The sequence below is a fragment of the Nannospalax galili genome, unplaced genomic scaffold, assembly GCF_000622305.1.
Source record: "Nannospalax galili isolate Female #2095 unplaced genomic scaffold, S.galili_v1.0 scaffold433, whole genome shotgun sequence".
Lineage (NCBI taxonomy): Eukaryota > Metazoa > Chordata > Mammalia > Rodentia > Spalacidae > Nannospalax > Nannospalax galili.
Genome location: NW_008338715.1, coordinates 4,036,239 through 4,052,016, shown reverse-complemented (window position 1 = coordinate 4,052,016; position 15,778 = coordinate 4,036,239). Strand labels below are relative to the sequence as shown.

The 15,778-nt window shown below is 37.3% G+C and overlaps 1 protein-coding gene across 18 annotated transcripts in view; it reads left to right on the top strand.

Annotated features, from left to right (window-relative positions):
* Positions 1–15,778, top strand: part of Adgrl3 (adhesion G protein-coupled receptor L3) — an 877,792-nt gene that overhangs the window by 701,081 nt on the left and 160,933 nt on the right. For all 18 annotated transcript variants that reach the window (XM_008833280.3, XM_008833274.3, XM_029563589.1 and 15 more), the window contains 2 exons: positions 13,935–14,118; positions 14,975–15,097. In XM_008833280.3, the coding sequence (XP_008831502.1) occupies positions 13,935–14,118; positions 14,975–15,097 (307 nt within the window). The remainder of the gene's footprint in view (positions 1–13,934; positions 14,119–14,974; positions 15,098–15,778) is intronic.

The window sequence follows — 15,778 nt, the reverse complement described above, 5'->3', positions numbered from 1 at the left end:
ACCACCAAAATAATAATAGGAATAATGATAATAATAATAGAGAAAATAAATCATACTTCATTTGTGCATATATAAACATTTACAACTCTACAAACTGTCAAAAGTAGTTTTTTGGGGATGGGGGTATTCTGTTGTTTGAAACCTATTGTTAAAAGGCTGTTGACAACAAAGGAAGTGTCTTCCGTCAACAAAGCTGGAGTACTTTTTTGTAGATAAATATTCTTCTGTAAGTGGATTTTCATATTTCATATATTTTTGTATTTTCACTGTTTAAAAAGTGTGTGCTTTTAGAATAACTTTTTAAAATAACTTTTAAAAAAGTTTGTGCTTTTGCAGTGTTTTAGACTTAGGTATTTTCCATTAAAAATAATAAACATGCAGTTTGAGAGATGCATGGATTTCTTTGTCATTCAGTCAATCAGACAACTGTAAACTCTTACCAGTCATGCACTGTTCTATGCCAGGATTCAAGAGGGAAAGCAGGAATTCTGCTCTGGTAGGGCTCACACCCTAGTTCAACAGCTGGAGTTCAGAAAGAAATACTTTGTCAATCAATCAATGTACTATAGTGATGGCAGAACTGCTAGACATTGTCATCCACAGGACTGTTACTTAGATTGTGTGGAGATAGTAAAGCGGGTTCCTGACATGATGAGATCAATCCTGTACACACCTGGAGAAATCACTCCAGGTCACCAAGGGTAAAGGCAGCCAGTGAGAGAGAGTGATTGCAGAGTTCTGATGAAAAGCCCATCATGGCTGCAGCAGCCAGTTGAAGGACCATACAATAGTAGGAAGGCTGTGGAAAGTGTTCTCATTTCAAATTCCATTCAAAAAGCTTTAGCCAGAATCATGGCGCTGTATTCTTGCAACATGAATTTGGCTGTAAATTTTCTTTTCCACTAATAGCCATTCTTACAGCTTCAGCTAGCTCCTTTATGCAGGTGATTCTCAAAGCAGTTTACCAGTTGCTTAAACATTTCTCAATTCTTCCAGTATTCCATATAATCTACTGCTAAGTCATGTTTTAAAAATACTCAAAGACCATCTGTCCATTAATCTTATTTGGCTTTTATAAAATAATTCCTTTTTTGGAACTACCTTGTCCCCGTTTCTGACTTCTGTTGCCAGTTACAAATACTTTTAACTGCCCTCCCACCACCCGAACTTTGGAAATCTTCTATTTCCAAACCATTAGCTATTACAGTTCAGGTCTCTGAGCCTTTAGAGTTACGATATCTTTTGCTTGGATTGTTTCTAGGTTTCCTTTCTTTTGTCCTTCCTTTGTTTGAGTAGCTTGGTTTTATCTGTCAACACCCACTCCATATGCCATTTACCATGATGTAGCAGTCTTTGTCCCGCTTAATCTGTATAAATGCCCTTGGATGTGAACTTCTGTAACAATGAGGCTTTTCCACTGCAGTGGTTATCAAGCTGTATTTTAATGTTGCTTCCCACTTCTGTCATTGAATTTCTTGGAAAGGAGCAGTGCCACTTTTACTTTTATATCCATAGGTCCATTTAATTCTATCAGCATCTTTTAGATCTCTAAATGTTTCCTCTTTAGTCAAAACTCTAAGCCTGTATTTCCAATTACTACTGTTATGACCATTGCAGCAGAAACTCTGACCTTCTGGGCACTTGCTATTGTTAATCTCTTTCTTCTTATTTTCTTAAATTAACTTCTCCACTGCTTTTTCCTCACCACTTACTGAAAGGATACTTCTCAAGGTCATTAATGACTTAGTGGTGCTAAATCAATGAGTAGTGATCAATCTGTAGATCTTACATGACTAATCAGAAACATCTGGTGTAGTTGATTTGATTTTTTTTTTTTTTTTTTTTTTTTTTTTTTTTTTGCCTTCCTTGATGTACTTCCTTCCAAATCACTTGATTTTCCTCCCACCTAATTGACACTTATTTAATGTCAATGAAAAATGATTCCTCCCTTTCTCCACAAACTGTTAAGGTTGGAGTGCTGCCTAGCATAATACTTGGTCATCTTCTCTTTGTAATTGGTCCCTTGATAACTTCATTGATTTAGATACATAAGATCTTTATGCCTGTGATCACAAATGTTCTCTCTCACACAGACCATTTTTTTGAACTCCAGCATTAATGTTCCCATTAACGTTTATGGCAGGGGGAGGGGTTCTAGGGGTCCCTAACTAGAGTTGAGGGTTGTAGGAAGCTGCAAACACATGGTCCCAGTGGCAGGGCTCTGGGGCTGTGAATCCACCTGGGGTTCAGGATTCAGGGTTCAGGTGGAGTTGTTACACACATGATCCTTAGGTCTGGCCATGGATGGTTAGGTGACTGTGTGGGCTTATGCAGGGCTCTGGGGCTGGCTTTCTTCCTGTGGGCTGAGTTTCACAAGGAGCAGAGGGATGGCTTCTGCTAAAATTTCAACATTTTTGATTGTTATGTAATAGGCACCACAAACCATCCATTCCATAACTGAATTATTATTTTTGTTTGTTTGTTTGTTTTTGAGACAGGATATCACTGTGTGGCACTGGCTGGCCTGGAACCTGATATGTAGAGAAGACTAGCCTGAAACTCACAGAGATCTGCCTGCCTCTGCCTCCTGAGCGCTGGGATTATAGGCATCAGCTACCACACTTGGCCTGGTTGTTTTTCTAAATGCTGTGTTTTTCATCCAGATATCTGCATGGGCAACTCCATCAACTTCTTTGTTGATTTTGAATCATTACCTTTCAGTGAGGACTGCTTTGGCTATTCTACATAATAGTTAAAAAAAAAAAAAATCAACCTTCTCCCAACCCCAATCCTCATTCTAGATCCCTCATCCAGTCAAGTTTCCTTTATCTTTACACGACATTTTAAATCTTCTAATATAACACACTTTATTTACTTCCCTTGCTTGAATGCTTGAATGGTAAGTTCCAAGGTTTTTTTTTTTTTTTTCTTCTGCACTGTTACATAATCCTAGTGTCTAGAACAGTATTGGTTCATATTTAATACTCAAGAAATGTTTATTGAATGAATAAATGTCTTGCTTTGGAGAAATAATACATAATATTGAACATATTGTATCTAAAAACAATTTATGTTTTAAAATTTTTATTTTACAAGTATTCTAATAGTTACATTGCAGATGGAGTAGGGAGGATGTGGTGGCTAATCTTGATTGACATCGTAATGGGATTTAGAATCACCATGAAAACAAACCTCTGGACACATTTGTAACAAAGTTTCTAATTTAGGCTATTTGAAGTGGAAAGATCCACCCTAAATATGGGTGGCAACATCCCAAGGGTTGATGTCCTGAAGAACAAAAGGAAGAAACTGAGCTGAGCAGCCATGATTGATTGTATTCTCAGGCTGTGAGCCAAAGCAAACCTTTCTCGGGACTGGGGAAAAAGCTCAGTCTATAATATTTTTGCCGTGCAAGCATGAGGATGTACTGTTAGGGTCCGTGACTCGGTGGGTCTCTTCTGGAGAACAAATGCACGAGTATGGAGATGCAAAGATCAAGCAGAGTTTTATTAAACCAGCTAGCTGGGGCCAACCGTCCGTCCTTCCAAGACACGCAGGTCTGGTTAGAGTGATCGACCCTGAGGCAATTTTAGGTAAAGATTATAAAGGCTCCCACAACCATTACACAAAAGCCCACGTTCATACAGTCAATAGTTTCAAAGCAAGCATTTCACAAACCAATAACTTTAAAACAAGAAAAATGTTACAACTCCCTTCAGGTGTCTCAATCGGGGAGAGATCATTGGTATGTGCCTGGCACGACTCTTTCCTGTTATCTTGTGTAAGCAGACATGTCTACATGACATGACACAGAACAGGTCAGGCTCCAGGGGCTGTAGCACTTGCCTCTATCTCCGGATGCCTGTGTTTCCAGTTGAGTTAATTGGTTACAAGCAGTAAATTTAAACAAGTAAATTCAAGCAGTAAATTCAGACAGGCAGTATATTCAAACAAGCAGTAAATTCCTCTTTCCCTAACAGTACATTTGATCCCCAACAGCACGGAAAAAAGTAGACCTTCTGTGAAATATTTGTAATCCAGCACTAGGGGGGTAGAATAGGCAGACCCCTGGTGCTCACTGTCCAGCCAGCCTAGCATAATTAGGAGCCCCCTGTCCCAGTGAGAAATTGTCTCAACAAAGCAATGGGGCATGGTGGCACATGCTTTTAATCCCAGCACTTGGGAGGCAGAGGCAGGCACATTTCTGTGAGTTCAAGGCCAGACTGGTCTACATAGTGAGTTCCAGGACAGCTGGGGCTACAGGGAGACCCTGTCTCAAAAAGACCAAAAAAAAAGCAATGGGGGTAGCTCCTGAGCAAAGACCTGAGGTTGTCCTCTATATGCACATGTACCTAGATACATAATGTGTGCCTTCCTACCCACAGATGTACACACATATACCATGCACAAGCAAATAGACCTTTCCTTTCTTCAGTTGCTTTTGTCAACTATTTTGTCATGGAAATGTAACTCAGAGAGACAGGATTTAGACTGATCAGTTCAAGACGAAGAGCTCTTTGGAGACTCTCATGATTATCATTATTATTAGATGTTATTCTAGGTATTGAACCCAGGGTCCTCAATATGGTAAGCACATACTCTACCAGTGAGATACACTGGCCACTAATTTCAAAATGAATGGAAACTGACTGAAATTTGAGTTTTAGGGCAGCTCTGACAATCCCAACAATGTATGCTCAGCTATATGCTCCATTATGCAGATTACAGAGATGCATAATGATGCAGAGAAAGGAGATTTAAGCAGCACGTCAGGAAGAGGAACAAATAAAGAGATTCCAGTAACCTTTTCAGTAAAGGTAGCCTGTAACTGTTACACCTCCCTCTTTGACTTCTCACTGTTTGTCTATTTATTTATTTGTTTTTTATTTGTTTCTTTGTTTTTTTGAGCCAGGGTTCCCCGGTAGTCCCAGCTAGCCTTTAACTTACTATGTAGACCATCTTGTCTCACAGGGATCTGCCTACTTCTGCCTACCTCTGCCTACCAAGTGCTGGGATTAATGGCTTGCACCAACATGCCAAGCCATAGTCTTTCAAAATATTTTCTTGTTTTAACATCTTTAAATTTTTGGATAGTTTCATATATGAGCATTGTATTTACATCACTCCTGCCTTGACCTCCCCCACTCCAAATCCTCCCACAGTGCTCCACTTCCTCTCAACTTTGTGACCCTCTTCCTTGATGAATATCATTACATATATACATACAATATATACATACACATATATGACGTACCATTTACTGGCACTTGTGTATGTGATTATTGGCTACTTTCCCTTCATTTTCCATCTGTTACTAATGTTTCTGCACTTTAGTTCTTCCTCATGTACACTCCATTGTTCTGGGGACTCATGGATGTCCCAGTGGCTTCAGTTATTTTAATTTATTATGTGTAAACTATATGTAAATAACAGAACTCTTGTGGAAAATTCATTCCTATCTAGATCTTCTTAATTAACATAATTCAGATTCTTTGTAATCAAAATAGTCCAACCTGCATTCATAGTTTTCCTCATAATCTCCTGATATACATGCACAGTTATACCCACTACTGTCCAAAGTGTAAAAGCACAGCTCTTCTTTTGGACCTCCTCAGGGTCTACCACACCTTCTATGCTTCCTGCTTCTTTTATTTCCCTAACCAACTGACTTTAATTAATGTATAAACCATTAGGATGTGTTTGAAATCACTGCTTTTCTTCATTCCTGGAGAAAGAATGCATGGCTTTGAACCCCGATTCTACCCCATGTTGTTAGCTAATTAGCTTTTAGCAAATTACTTAACTTCTGTAGGTCTGAATTTTCTCACTGTAACATAAGAACAGTAATAATTCATACCTTAGTGGCTTCTTGTGAAAATTAAAATTGATGCATTTATGTCAGGGACTGGATTACATTAACCATCATGGTGCGTGTGACTTCCCAACTTTAAGGTTTTGGGTGACTTCTTGCCTTTAAGAAGAATTGCAAACACCTTTACATAGCTTGCAGGTGGCCCTCTGAAATCTAGCCTTTGCTCCTCAGTTTTGCCACTGAAATCTGTGCTCTTTTCTCTCCCAGGCAGAACTGTGTTTACTTCTTTAAAATGCTGCTTGTCTTTTACCCCTGTGCCTAGGGGCATGCTGCATCCCTCCTCTCTTTGATCACTTTTGCACTTCAGTTTGGACATTTCTGACTTCATGGAGCCTTTCCAATAGAGACCTTGTCCCCATTTCTATTATTATAGTGTATGTTGTGTTGGATTTTAATTACATGTTTAATTGTCTGGCCTCCCTATATTAACACATGGACTGAAGGGAGAACAGCTGTCTCTTGCTGCATCCTAATTGACTGCCACACTGAAGATGCTCAATTAGTATTTGGTGAATGAATTTGAGTCAGCAACAAGGCTGAGTCAGGTCTGTAGCTGTACCCAGCAACACAACCCAGATTGCTTTGACAGCATTCAGTCATTTCACCCTAAGCTTAACTGCATTTTAAAAACCAATGCAATCAAATACAGTTTGCAAAAAACAATACTTTTTATCCAACAAAGGCTCTCATAAACAGGCAGTCTTTTCTATGGAATCTCGATTCATGCTCCGTTAAAGGTCCTTATTACTATATTAAGGTCAGTTGTGTTATACAATCTAATTTTAATTAAGACTTGAAAATGCCAATACTTCACTGTAATATAAAAGGGAGTTCAGAGATTAGTCATTTTTATATGCTTAATAATATTAAATGACAGCGGTTATAAAATGAACCTTAGGTTTATTGATCAGATGTGTAAATATCAGTCACTCAACTTGACTTCTAATAAAAACTCTGTAAGTTATAAACTGTTTTGAAGACTTTTTGAACATTTGACCTTTAAATTTTTGATTTAAATCAATATCTAAATCCAGATTGAATCACAATGTACCCTATTCAGTAATGATTTTAGACTTTTGCTTTATTCTTAACTGATAAACTTTATATTAAAAAATAAAAATAAAGGATAAAGGAGGAAAAGTTGCTTTTATTTTTTGAAATTATAAATCAACGGAAAGCATATTCATATATATATGTACATGATTATATGTCATCTTTGATGTGGACTTATTCTGAGATCGGCCATTCGCTAATTTAGTCCTTGTGTGAGCATCATAGAGTACACTAAAACAGAGATGGCTGTGAGGTCACTAGGTGATATAACTTATGGGGCCATGATGTATGTATTTGATCTGCCATTGACCACATGCTGTTACATAGTACATGGCTTCATGTGTAAAAAGAACGCAAGAGGTGAGAGAACACAGGAGGGCTGACGTCTTATTTCTCTTCCTCAACACATTCTGAGATTTAGACAGGAGAAATGTTTAAGAATAACTATAACTATTGCAAAGAACAAAACCTTATTGTTAAGCATAATTATTATGGCGAATATTGAAAATGGTGCTGCGTTCAGGAGAGTATCTCAAAGAACAGAGGTGTCAAAGTAAGGAGTGAAATATTGTTTAGATTACTAAACAGATTTAGAAAACTAGGTCAGTAATTTCTTAGTTTAGGCATATGTGCTATTTGGAATAATTGCTCTTAAATTTCTAATGGGCTGACTAATGATAATTTGTCTTATCATCAATTTCCTTATTTTGTGTTAGCTTCACATTTCCATTTCTGGGTAAAAAATTAATATATTCAATTTTTATTACTGAATTGAAAAACTGTCTTCTGGACTCTGTGTGGACTTCTCCAACACGAATCCTGTACTTTGTGTTAGCCATCTGCCAAGAGGATTTAGCCTTACATCCTGCTGACCTTCTGCCTTGGGGCAAAGGCAAAATTAAAAGCAAACTCTGTTTTCTTTCTCTTTCTGAATCTCACCTAACAGTGCCTTACCTCATTCTTCGAATATCACATTTATAAACATCTCACTGACTTGTTTTAAAATCTGGATTTGACCTTTAAAATTGTGACTTGAATCAATATCTAAATCCAGATTGGATCACAATGTGCCCTATTCAGTAATGATTTTAAACTTTTGCTTTATTTCATTTTATTCTCAACTGATAAATCTCATACCAAAAAGTAAAAAATAAAGAATAATCAAAGAAAACAATTGTACTGTTATTCATGGTGGTCTGTATTCGGTATGGGGACGTGTAGCCCAGCTTTCCTTCTGAACTCAAATTGTCACTTGAACTCCTTCTAATTAAGTCTACCTTCCTTCTAAGATACAGGGACATCTGTAACCTTTATTTTCTCAAAAGACATTTTGAGACCATGTAAGGATGCAGAGGGACCTTTCTAGACCCTGAATCTGGTGGTGCCCTTCACTTTGGCCCTCACAACTATGAATAATAAATTTGATATTTATAAATTACTTAGTCTGAGGTTGTCTGTTATAGCAACTCATAACAACTGAGACAGCCCATTGTGTTAGTGATTGTATGAAATGAGAAGATATCATAAAATCTATCAAGTTAATAGTGTTACCCTTTACATATACTGCTTTGCCCTTAGACTCACAAAGCCATTGCCTTTAGAGATTGTCTTTTACACAGGTATAAAATGGGAAAATTGGCTTAAGTATGAATTTTCACTGCATGGTATGCACTCAGCAAACAGTTACTGAACATTATTTTTGCCTCTTATATGTGAGGAGGTGTCCTATTGTTGTGAAGATTTCCCTCTCTCCACTGGGAGGTATAAAATAACCAGGGAGGTAAACGAATATATGAGACACTTCTAGAGAATGATACATGATACAAAGAAAACAGAACAGGTTTACTGGCTGAGGAGTTCGCCATCATTCCTCTGGTGATAGAATAACACCTAACAAATGAAACTTGAACTAAAACCTGAATGAGGTCATGATTAAAAAGCTTGTGCAGAAAATATCAGGAGTGATAACAGTATGCAACTTTTTACAAGCCTTTCCTTCTCTTGAGTTGCTTATTTTTGTGACTTTCAAATGGAAGGAGAAGGGCCACTGAGTCCCCATCTGATTCTGTTTACCTTCCCACCTGAGACTTATTCCTCACCTGGGTATGAAGGGCAACTGCTGGATTTCTCTATTTCTAACCACTGATTCTTTGGTTATTGCTAAGAAATCTTAGATTGTTTCACAAGTACATCCTCTTAGAATTATTATAGACATTGTCATTGCAAGAATATATAGCTGTTTTTTCCCTAAAGTCTTTCACAGTAGTTTTAATAAAGAAGCATTACCCTCCATTTAAAATACACAAAATAGGGGACTGGTGAGATGGCTCAGTATTTATGAGCACTGGCCACTCTTGCAGAGGACCCAGGTTCGATCCCCAGTACCTACATGGTATCTAACAACCATCTGTAACTCCAGTTCCAGGGGACTCTGACATCCTCTTCTGACCTCCACGGCCACTGCACGACATGGGTGCTCTTATACACATACAGGCAATATACTCATATACATAAAAATAATAAACAAAATATTCTAAAACATATAAAGTATGATGGTAGAGTGCCCTTACCAAATATATCACAATTATATGACATAAGCAAAAGTAGTCAAATTAATTTAAGGAACTAAACCTCATTTTAAAGACAGCAAAAAACGTTCTGTGATCAGATGTTGTCATTTATGATGATATAACAAGTACATACTATTTAAGGGAAAATGGATATTTATATTCTTTATCACCACAGAATTATGGTTGTAATTGACTCTTGTTTAGCTTGCAACAGCCATGTCATCTACCTTTAGAAAACTTAATCAGTATAAGAAAACTGCTAAAGTGGACCTCACTGATCCATTTGACTAGTACTAAATGTATCAGTTTGTTAATGCTTTTACGTTCTTGTTCCTCAAATCTTATCAAACCATGATGCTGTTATTCCTCATGGCTTCAGGTTTAGGAGTTAAGTTGTGTAAAAGGTGTATTATCAAGATTGCTAGTGCAGATTTATGCCTTCCAGATCTCACTGTGGTATGGCTTTTTTAACAACTATCAGATAGGTATTGTATTTATTAACTGAAGACTCTTCTTTCCCACAGTGGACCATCATATCAAATGAAAGCAAAAATAAGATTAAGATACTCAAATAATGTCTCTGATTTACAGATAAGGTACAAAGAAGTTAATTAAGTCACTTGTGCCATGGATTGGACATCATTCCAGATTTGATTTTCTGATTTAAGCACTACAGAAGACAATCCCTCAATCCTTGTGTTAATACTTCCTTATGATCAGGAATAGGTGGATTATTTATTTTTATTAATTTTTTTATTTGACAATTTCATACATGTACATAATGCATTCTGCTTACTCTCTCCTCCTGACTCTCCGGTAATCTCCCTTCAGTCCCTATCAATCTTGCCTCTTCCCATGACTTTTGTGTTTGTTTTGGGACACACTAAGCCTGAGCCATCTGTGGGACCACTGGATTGAAGCTATTCATGGTGTGGTCACTAGTGGATACACAACTCAGGGAAATAATTCCCCTTTCCCTGAAGCAGTCAGTAGCACAATGTTCAGCAGTGACGTCTAGGGCCCCCTGAGCCCCAGTCACCCCTGCTCGACTGTTGACAGGCCCATGAATAGGTGTTTTTAAGGCAAGCCAAGTGAATCTTAAAGTTTTGTTATAACCCATCAAGTCCATTTTCACTGTGTTGTTCTTTAGAAAATTTAGAAAATACTTCTGTAAAGGCTACACCATGTTTGGGAAGTATGATTGCTAAAATGTATTCAAAATTGACTTCTGAAAATACCGCATCTTATACTTGTTTGATTGCAAAACAACAAAGATTATTGAGCAGTGCCTTCGATTAGTTTGTTTCAGGAAAAAGGGGCAGGCTTTATAGGTAAAACCTTCTATTGTAAACAGGTTCTTGGGATTATCAGCTCTCACAGTTTTTAAGTTACTATTGTTCTTTTTTTCTGCCACAGGGATGTGTTCATGTATTAAATGCATAAATAACTTTTTCTTTTTAAGTATCTGAGTGTGATGGTGGCACACACTTGCAATCTTAGTACTTGGGATGTAGGGGCAGGAGGATCAGAAGTTCCAGGCCAGCCTCAGCAATTTGAGACACTGACTTTAAAAAATCAACAACCCAATATTAGGAAATATGAAAAATAAAGTAGGATTTCCCTGACTCTGCTGTCAAGATGAAAGGGGAGAGATCCTGCTGGAGATCATGTGTCATGATCATGTGTGGCACGGCTCTGACTGGGAGTCTCTTGAGTTTCATATATAATTGTCTTCAGCCAGGGATAATTTTACCTTTTCATTTCTAATTTAGATAGCTTTTATTGCCCTTTTCTTGCACAATTGCTCTGGGTATGATGCTAAGAAATTATTTTGAATAGAAAGGCCTAAATGGGCATCCTTATATCAGTCCTGATCTTAAAAACAACACAATTTCAGATTTACAGTGTCATGTGTAATGTCAGCTGAGGCTTTTCATGTACGGCTGTTATCATGTGGCTGTGACGGTAATTTCCTTTTATTCTTAGTTTGTTGATAGTTTTTAATATTGAAAAGTACAGAATTTTGTTAAATTCATTTTCTTCATCTATTGAGATAATCATGTGACATTCTTTATTTTGTTAAGGGAGTATTTCACATCAATTGATTTTTATATGTTGAACTGTCTTCATCTCAGCAATACATTGCTTAGTGTATGGCTTTAAAAAAATATGTTATTGAGTTTATTTGCTAGCATTTTGTTGAGGAATTATGCATCCTCATTCATCAGGGATATGACTGGTGGTTTTCTTTTTTGTGGTGCCTTTGTTTGGTTTTTGTATCAGAGTAGTAATGCTGGCCTCATAAAATGTGTTTGGAAGTATTCCCTCCTTTTCAATTTTTTGGAACAGTTTGAGAAGAATTGATATTAATTCTTTAAATGTCTAGTTGAATTCGGTAGTGAAGCCATCTGTTCTTGGGCTTTTCATTGTTGGGAGGTTTCTGATTGCTGATTCGTTCTCCACACTCATCTATTCAGGCTCGCTTTGCTTCATCATTCAGTCTTGGAACACGATATTTAAAAGATCATTAGAGTACGTTGCTGGGCTTCACCATGTTTGTTTTTCTCATTGCACTTTTACTTTATTTAATTTTAAAAACAACAGGTAGAATAGAAATACTGTATTATCCTCAGTAAACATTCTCTGAGGTAAGCTTTAAATAATCAATGTAAGATGAATTCATAATTATTAAGGTCATTAGTAACTGAAATGACTGCTCTGTTTCCAAGAAGAGGCATCATTTCAATTGCACATGGGATTTTCAGAGCATTACCAATGGATTCTGGGGAATGATCTAATCCTAGAAAGAATGTTCTTTGTACTCAGTAGCTTGGTGTTCTTTGTTTGGCTTCAGATAATACCTAAACTTTTTGCTTGTTGCTTTCCCATCTGGCACCACTTTTCTGGCATATCCTGTTGGCATTATCTCTACAGACAACTTACTGGAAAGCAGTTAATGATGTTGAGGTTTGGAAAGACTGTTGTGTGACTACCAGGTCATGCTTCAAACCTAGAACAAATGACAATGCTATGAACCCTTTAAAATTTACAATATATTTTTGGTTGGTTGTAAAGTTGTGTGTGTGTGTGTGTGTGTGTGTGTGTGTGTGTGTGTGTTTATTTAATGATGCATGGTATGGAAGTGGTAAGACTATTTTACTTAAAAGTCCAGTCATGTTGATTCTTGGCCAGAGGTTGGACTAGCTGGGAAAATATCAAGAAAAACAACTTTTATCAAAAGGCAAATTAGTTTTTGAAGCTGGTGTTAATTGGCAGCCAAGGTGTTTCATTATGAAGCTGAATTTTTAACAGTTGTTACTTGGTTACTATGAAAACACCAGCCAGAAGAAAACACAGCAGTGTAAAGGATCCGGCGCCCATCTCACCCATCCCTCAGCCAATGCATCAATAATATGCATCCTGTTCTAAAACTCTTGTGTGCTGCCTAGAAACTGTGTCTATGTTGGCTACGTATTCGAATTTATATCTGAATTAGAGGCATATTTCATAATGAATTGTTCAGGGATGATCACTTTCAAACTGTAGGTGTTGTATTTTTCTGTTTTGCCATTTTCTATGTTTGAATGAAACCCCAGACCTTATTGGGAGAAGTATTTTCTCTTTGTTACATACCACATAAAGCAAACCACAGGAAGTATATAAATGGTAGCTACAGAGATTATTCTTTCGGACGAAGGAATGAGAAACATGGTGCTTTGTCTTTTTGTGTGGCTGTACCTACTGCTGACTTTTAAAGAAGTAGAAACACATGAGGGCCATAGGTAGCGATGTCCAGCTGTTTATTCCCCTTCCCTAATAGTAAACAGTATGAAGGTCTCTCTCCACACAACATACCCAAAGCACCTGGGAGTATGAATGCTTTGATATTTTCCCCATTCTGACATTTCAGTAGCTGCCTGGGGGTTGGGGGAGGAGGGGAGCAGAAGAAAAGAAAAACTGTGTTTGCTCAGCGAGTCCACAACCTGTAGACAACGAATTCCTGTCACATGCTGGCTGTAGTCCTCTTTGCAGTCTCTGCTTCCCTCAGCACCCAGTTTGATGGTGATAGAATAAAATCATTTTCTGTAGGTGATGTAAACCTGTTGGTTTAAATTACTTGTCACCAGTTCCCTAGCCAAAAAAATTTAATTCTATGATCATAATATTATTGAAGCTTGTGCCCTAGAGTCTAAGAATCAAGCATTGCTCTCGGCGTTGTCCTTCAAAACAAAAAAAACAAACAGGTTTGCAAAGTCTCAGCTAGGGTTTTCTAGAAAAATAATGAATGCTGTTGCTGCAGCATGACACAGGGGAGACTGGGACGATAGTGAACTCAGGTACCCGCTAATCCTTGCTTGTTGGGCAACATGTACACCTGGGTTTCTGGCAGCTCTTTGGACTCACTAGAGACGTCTCCTGTTCTGTTCGCCCTCTTTCAGGCAATGGTTGAGACAGTTAACAACCTCCTTCAGCCACAAGCTCTGAACGCTTGGAGAGACCTGACTACAAGCGATCAACTACGTGCTGCCACCATGTTGCTTGACACTGTGGAGGAGAGTGCTTTCGTGCTGGCTGATAACCTTTTGAAGACTGACATTGTCAGAGAGAACACAGACAATATTCGTAAGTGACCTTTGTCAAACAGAAGGTCTTAGGGTCTCTTGTTTAGTAGGAGAATGAAATTTTTTAAAAAAGAATATCTGTTACACCAGCCTTGAGTGATGACTTATTTCAGTGGATATATGTTATTCTCTTTTTTCAGATTAGGAGGGTAACTTTTCAGCTTAGTAAGATCAAAATTCATGCTTGTTAATCGCCTTACAGCATTCCTATATTGAGCATATTAGCCTGTGATCACTTCAATGAGGTTTGGCTTTTTTTTTTGTAGAATTTTTGTGAGGATATGTATTTGTGTAAGTTTTATACTGCTTCCTGTTTTTGTGTCCTTATATAAGACATACTAGTCATTTTAGTATTGCTTTAATAATGTACTATAAGAAATAAGTTGGTGAATGATGATGGTAAAGCAGTGTTTGCTAATTGTCTCATATGAGTATAAATCTGTTTTTATTGTGGTTTAGGATGTAGCTGACAGTTTTATTTCAGGAATTTTGATAAAGCTGTTTCAAATTTATTAGTCTGAAAGATAGATCAATATTGACATGACAGTACATTTCCCACAAAAAATTTAATTAATGAAACATGAATAATTTGAAAATTAACTTAAAGCCAAAGACGAAATATTGAATTTTAAGTTGCAGACTTTGATATTGGTAGAAATGAAGGCCTTTGCTTACTTTATTTTGCTGCAGAATTGAAATATTAACCATATACTTTCTTAAAAGTTGAACTAATGTAACATGACAAATGGACCAAGAACTCCAAAGTTCTGATTTTAGAAATATTTCAGTGGTTAATGAAATTACTGTAGCTCTGGCTAATTTCTCCAGGAACACTGAACAATGTCTGTTATTAACAGAATTAGAAGTTGCAAGGCTGAGCACTGAAGGAAACCTAGAAGATCTAAAATTTCCAGAAAACATGGGCCATGGGAGTACTATCCAGCTTTCTGCAAACACATTAAAGCAAAATGGCCGGAATGGTAAGCTAGAGTTTGTTTCTAGGCTTGGTGTTGTTGAACTTTATCAACTCAGTAGTTCGTGGCTTGAAATTTTGGATCTACTGTCTTAGAGTTCTTTGTCTTCCTCTCCCTGTTCCATCCTCCTTTTCTTCCTCTTCTGCCTCCTCTCAGCTACTATACCATCAATATAACAATGATTTGTATTCTTCAAAATTCTGTTAGATTTGGAAATTGTTCATTATTTCTTTTTTAATATTTCATTTATCATTTTTATTTTATGTGTATGAGCATATTGCCTGCATGTGCGTAAGTACACCTGTGTTGTACAGTGCCTGTGGAGGTCAGAAGAAGGCATCGGATTCTCCTGGAACTAGAGTTCAGGACCGTTGTTAGCTACCATGTGGGTGTTGGGAATCAAACCCACATCTTCTATGAGAGAAGACAGTGTTCTTAACTGCTGAGCTATCTCTGTGCCTCTATTACTTCTCAGGTGTCAGAACCTTAAACACAAAGGAAACTATGAACACCAAAATGCAGATGTTCTGCTGTTTTTTTCCCCCAAAGGAGTCACTCTCTTTGAGTTTGATGGTTTATCTGGTGAAAATTTTAGTGGGACTTTAGTTTTTCAAGCTGCATGTTTTTGTGGTTTTCTCTGTGTAACACCTTTTAAACAATGTGTCTATTTTTCCTTTGCAAAGCATA